This window comes from Mastomys coucha, unplaced genomic scaffold (genome assembly GCF_008632895.1).
Source record: "Mastomys coucha isolate ucsf_1 unplaced genomic scaffold, UCSF_Mcou_1 pScaffold22, whole genome shotgun sequence".
NCBI classification, from domain to species: domain Eukaryota; kingdom Metazoa; phylum Chordata; class Mammalia; order Rodentia; family Muridae; genus Mastomys; species Mastomys coucha.
Genome location: NW_022196905.1, coordinates 123,547,498 through 123,553,816, shown reverse-complemented (window position 1 = coordinate 123,553,816; position 6,319 = coordinate 123,547,498). Strand labels below are relative to the sequence as shown.

The 6,319-nt window shown below is 43.9% G+C and overlaps 1 protein-coding gene across 1 annotated transcript in view; it reads left to right on the top strand.

Annotated features, from left to right (window-relative positions):
- Positions 1 to 3,790: 3,790 nt before the first annotated feature.
- Septin14 (septin 14) overlaps positions 3,791 to 6,319 on the top strand; it is a 26,099-nt gene continuing 23,570 nt past the window's right edge. Inside the window, exons 1-2 of the mRNA XM_031338076.1 lie at positions 3,791 to 3,884; positions 4,532 to 4,600. Of these exons, the coding sequence (XP_031193936.1) occupies positions 4,547 to 4,600 (54 nt within the window). The 5' untranslated portion in view covers positions 3,791 to 3,884; positions 4,532 to 4,546. The remainder of the gene's footprint in view (positions 3,885 to 4,531; positions 4,601 to 6,319) is intronic.

Genomic DNA, 6,319 nt, shown 5'->3' with positions numbered 1-6,319 from the left:
GTGTGTGTATGTGTGTGGCATATGATTATAGCATCCTGTGGAGGCCACAGGTGTTGGATCTCCTGGAGCTAGAATTACATGCTGGAGCTGGAGTTACAGAGGATTGTAAGCCAGCTGATATCGATACTAGGAATTGAACATGGGTCCTCTGGAATAGCAGCAAATTGTTCTTATCCACTGAATCATCTCTCCAGGCCCCTTCTGCTCCAAGTTTATATGCTAGAAGAATACCTTTGTTTGTTTAAGGCATCAGTAATTAGACTTTATTCATTTTTTTAATTTATCAGAAAAAGTTGGAATTTATTAAAAACACATTTTCAGCACAGATTTTAAGCACAAGGATTAAGAGAAAGAGAGGCCATTGGGAGGAAGAGAAGATTCTCGTGAGAGCATGAATGTGGGCTTCTCACAGGAGAGCAGTGACCACGTGACTAGGAATTAGGCTTTTAAACACAGAGCTTGAATTTCTACACTTTTTTGGGGGGGGGGTTTCGAGACAGGGTTTCTCTGTATAGCCCTGGCTGTCCTGGAACTCACTCTGTAGACCAGGCTGGCCTCAAACTCAGAAATCTGCCCGCCTCTGCCTCCCAAGTGCTGGGATTAATCGAATTTCTAATTTTGTGGCCTTCGCTCAATGTCACCTGCTATGCAGAGGTAGCCAGTCTTCAATTTGTAGCTATTTACTTGAATTCTTTCGTTTATTTTGAGACAGGGCCTTAGATAGCTCATATTGAACTCATATTGACTGTGCTGGATTGTTCTATGTTAACTCAACACAAGCTAGAGCCATCAGAGAGGAGAGAGCCTCATTTAAGAAAATGGCAGCTGGGCAGTAGTGGCACATGACTTTAATCCCAGCACTTGGGAGGCAGAGACAGGCGGATTTCTGAGTTCGAGGCCAGCCTGGTCTACAGAGTGAGTTCCAGGAAAGCCAGGGCTATACAGAGAAACCCTGTCTTGGAAAAAAAAAAAAAAAAAAAAAAAAAAGAAAGAAAGAAAATGGCTTCACATGGGAGCCCATGAAGCCTTTTCTTAGTTATTGACTGATGTGGAAGTAAGCCATACTCCTCCATGGCCTCTGCATCAGCTCCTGCCTCCAGGTTCCTGCCCTGTGTGAGTTCCTGTCCTAACTTTCTTTGATGGTAAACAGTGATATGGAACTGTAGGCCAAATAAGCTCTTTGCTTTTTGGTCATAGTGTTTCATCACAGCAACAGAAAGTCTACGACAAGTTGGTACCAGGATAGTGGGGTATTGCTGTGACAGGCCTGCCCAGGTTTTGGGAGAACTGTGGAAGGACTTTGGGCTAGAAGAGCCGTTGAGTGTTGAGAGCTCAGTGAGCTGCTCTGTAGGAGACTGGGGGATAAGATTGTTGAGAGCAGCTGGGCCGTGGTGGCGCACACCTTAATCCCAGCACTTGGGAGGCAGAGGCAGGCAGATTTCTGAGTTCGAGGTCAGCCTGGTCTACAAGAGTGAGTTCCAGGACAGCCAGGACTATACAGAGAAACCTTGTCTTGAAACAAAACAAGACAAAACAGGAAAACAAAAAACCCCCAAACAAACAAACAAAAAGAATGTTGAGAGCAGTGCAGAAGATGGAGGCCTGGCACGTGAGGTTTCAGAGGGAAGCCAAGGCTCTCCAGGGCCATTTGTGTGAAGTATCTGTGATTCTGGTCAGCTGGAGCTGAAGAATCAGCTATGATGAACAAGAGACCAGCACCACTCTTTTTCTGGGACAATTGATGCTGCTCGGCTGGAGCAGAGAGATTAGCAGTGACTAAGAAGAGACCTGTATCACTGAAGTAAAATCTTCTGGGAAGTGTTTCGTCAGAGTCAGCACCCGGAAGCTGTGTTCCTGAGGTGACCAAGGTTGTACTTCATGCTAGCAACAGAACTTGGTTGTGTAAGAGTCACCCAGGTGGTACTGGTTTTGAAGGCATGAAGGAGTCATGGAGAGCGGCTGAGGCTTGGCACTGTGAGAGGCCAGGAGAGGCCATTGGTGAAGGTGCAGGGTCAAAAGGAAGGGTCATGCTGAGAAGCTGAGGCTTGGCATCATGAAGAGAGCCCAGGAGAGGCTATTGGTGAAAATGCAGCAGCACAGCTGCAGCAGAAGAGCCCAGCATTTTGGAGATGCCAGTGCCATGGGATGGCCACCAAGAACAGCAGCCGCAGGGAATGGAGCCTGCCAGAGCTCAAAAGACTAGTCTCGTGTGCTGCAGAGGGCAGAGCTGGAATAATGACTCAGGCCCTTTGGAAGAACCCAGAAGATAGTGAGTGAATCCCAGATATTGGACATTGTTTGACTTTGATATCTAATTTTGACTGTGCCTGGGTATTTCTCTCTTGAAGGATGTACTTTAAGTTAATTTTGATTTTTGTAGGAGCCCACAGTTAAATGACTGAATTTTAAAAGAAACTTTAGGGGTTTTGTTTGTTTATTTGCTTGTTCTCTTTTTTTGTTTGTTTTTTGTTTTTTTTGTTTTTTGTTTTGTTTTGTTCTGTTTTGTTTTTTGAGACAGGGTTTCTCTGTGTAGTCCTGGTTGTACTCACTTTGTAGACCAGGCTGGCCTCAAACTTAGAGATCTGCCTAGGTCTGCCTCCAGAGTACTGGGGTCAAAGGTGTGGGAGCCAGCTGAAATTTTAGGTTTTTAAAAAAGACTTTGGGTTTTTAAAGAGGTTGAATTTTAGAGTGTCTGAATTTGTAAAGACTGGAAAATGTACGTTTGTAAAATATGTTCTATGGTGTACTTATTAATGTGTCATCTTGGGAGAAAGGAAATGAGAAAAGAAAGGCTGTTGCTTAATGGCGATGTGTTTGTGTCAAGTTGTCAAGATGACAAGGGATCAGTTGTGTTAGATTGTTTTAGGTCAACCTGACACAAGCTGGGGTCATCTGAGAGGACAGAACCTCAAATAAGAACATGCCTCCATAAGATCAAGCTGCATGCATGCCTTTTCTTAATTGTAACTGATGGGGGAGCGCCTAGCTCACTATTGGAGCCATCCCTGGGCTTGTGGTCCTGGGTTCTATAACAAAGCAGACTGAGCAAGCCATGGGGAGCAAGCCAGTAAGCAGCACTCCTCCATGGCCTCTGCATCAGCTCCTGCCTCCAGGTTCCAGATCTGTTTGAGTTCCAGTCCTGACTTCCATTGGTGATGAACAGTGATGTGGAAGTGTAAGCCCAATAAACCCTTTCCTCCCCAACTTACTTTTTGGTCATGGTTAGGTTAGGTTAGGAGTCAGAGACAGGTGGATCTCATAACTCGAGGGCAGCCTGGTCTACAGAGTGAGTTCCAGGACAGCCAGAGCTACACAGAAAAACTGTCTTGAAACACCAGAGAAGCATTTTCTGTTTTTTTTTGTTTTTTTGTTTTTTGTTTTTGTTTTTGTTTTTTGTTTTTGTTTTTTAACCAAGGACCTGGGTTTTCCAGCACTTACATGGTAGTTCACAAGGGTGTGCGATTCTATTTTTTTTTTTTTTAAGAGTACATAAATCTAACACCAGGGCATCCAATGTTCTCTTCTGACCTCTAGGGTATCAGACTTGCACATGGTGGACACACATGCATACACACACACCACACACACACACACATGCAGGCATGATACTCACATATATAAAACAAAACCACATGAATCCCTTTTAAAAAGTCTCATGCTCTCAGTATCTTTGTGCTGTACTCAATGTAGATTAGCATGGCCTTCTCAAACTGTTCTGCTTAGAAATCAGGACAGCACGCTCCTTTGTACCTTAACTCCCTTGTTCCCAACTGTTGCAAATACAGTGACTATTAATTTGGTCCAAGTCCGCAGATAGCAAGGGAGAACACGCCAGACTCCGAGTCGGTTCAGACTGCGCACTTCACAGCTGAGACCCGGGACAGGTAAGTCACTTGGTATTTCTGAGTCTGAAGATCTTAGATGTCTTTTAACTATTGCAGGAGGTAAATCATCGAGCACAATGCTACCTGCATAAAGGTGCTTCATAAAAATGAAGGAAAACTGGCTTTGGTTTGGTCCCTAGAGAATTTGTGTAGACTCTAGAAGCCTGCTTCCCTTTTGCGACGCCCCTAGTTTCCCGTGTTCTCAATTCTCCTGGCTGTTACTTCAGCTCCAGGTTTAAGTCTCTCTGGAAATGGAAGTCCTTCTGAGTGTCTTCTTGTCCTGGTGACTTCTTTTTCTCATGCTCAGAGCCATTTAAGCCGAGGACTGGGCATACTGTTATGCATGTATGGAATGTCCCAGTGAAATTCATTGCTGGCTAAAAACAATCTATAAAAAGATGATATCAGTAACTTCTTGGTTTTGAGAGAGTTTCATCTTCTTGTTTTGGATATCATTGGTTAAATGGCATTATTTTGTGTACTGACTATTCTATTGAGCACAGGAAAGCTTGCTTAGGATGAAAGATACAACTTCAAACAAGTCAGGAGTGTGACTGGAATGGCACAGTTGAATCCTCTAAGGGTCTACGGTTAAAGGATAGGGCCTTTGTAGGTGCAACTGACAAAGTTTTCTCTCTTTATTTTAGCTATTTCGGTCTGACATGGCAAGAAAACCAACTAACACATCAGTGCAAACACCTGGCAATGAAGATCCAGTTGAGTGCATCTTTTGTATATCACTCTGCATTGTGTACTTCAATAAGTAGTTTCAAAATAATTGACTCTAAGTTGATTCAGGTCCTGACAGCAAAAGAAGCTTGCTACCTTTGGGAACAGATGAGGGACCTTACTATGGTTAGATTTAAATGTAAATGTGGTTTAAACAATTGTCACAATGTTTCTGGACTCTGTTGGTATGTGTGTGTGTGTGCGCGTGCGGAAAAAAAGAGATTGCCCTGGTTGTCCTGGAACTCACTCTGTAGACCAGGCTGGTCCCACCTGCCCTTGCCTCTGCCTCCTGAGTGACAGGATTAAAGGCATAGGCCACCATAGACCTGGCTCAAGAACACAGAACTTCTTGAGAGCCAGTTCCTATGGGGACCCCATTGCCACTGTCTGAAGAGGGAGAATTTCAGCACAGCACAGCTCCTGTGATGAGTTCACTTAGGTTCTCCCTCATTTATGATCCTGTTCTCTGCTAAGTGGCTGCATCATTAGTTCTGGGGCTCCCTCAATTCCACTGTCTAAGGTCTCCTGAGTTTCCCCAAGCTTGTCTGAACTTTTGGGCAGCCCTCTAGGTATTTTGATTCAACCCACAGGAGAAATTGGTGAGTGCCAAGGGCTCTAACCTGCCATCTTGGATCTGTCTAATGTCCTATTATATTTCTGTGATGTCTGTTATAATGTATCCATTTTCATCTTTGACTTTGTTTACCTAAGTCTTCTCTGTATTTTTCTTCACCAAAATGCATATTAAATAACTATAGTAAAACATTTAAAAATTCTTCATCAGACATTACTTCAATACCATTTTCTTTGGGAACTACTGCTAGAGAGTTACCAAGTTCTTTTGGAATTGCCAGGTTAATTAAAAAAACCATATTTCTTATGTACCTGCATTCACATTTGTACATGTGTTAGGTCAGCTGTCTTGACCACATTTAAAAGTGCCCCAGTATGCATCTTGGTGTGTGTCTTGGCTTTGATTCTAAGTGGACACGGCTGTCTCTCTACAGCATCTATGGCTATAATTGATGGATTTGGGGACAGTTCATGCTGTGATTGGTCTGAAGAGAGCCTGTTGCTAAGGGACACTAGGGGTGGGGACATTCTAGCTGTTCCCAGGAGTGTGGTGCACACAACCATGAGTGTGCAGTATCCCTTTTATGGCCAGTCTGACAGTAGTAGCAGTGGCACTGAAAGTGGCACCTGGCTGGCTTTGAACTCAAGAGATCCACCTGCCTCTGCCCCCTGAGTGTGGCATTAAAGGTGTACACCACAACTCTCAGCCTTCTTCAATTTACAACGAATGGAATTTTGTCTCACAGTTTTCTGTTTTCAATTAATTTAATTTTTAAGCTCATTCACATGAGATATAATGTGATACATTTTTCTCCATGGCTGAATAACAGTGACATGGCCCAGTAGATGGACTCATATTTTGGGCTTCAACATGGCAGTGGCCCTGATGCATCCATAAAACTGTGAAGGTTCTTTGTGGCATGGATCAGCTTAGAAGGCAGCCATGGTAACCAAGCATGAGCAGTAGTACCCAAACTTCAGGTACCACACTATGGGACAAAATCCCATTCATTGAAAAGTTGAACAGAACCAGACCCGTGGTACATGCCTTTAATCCCAGCACTCAGAAGACAGAGGGGCAGAGGGCCAGAGACAGGTGGACTCTGAGTTCAAGGCCAGCTTGGTCTACATAA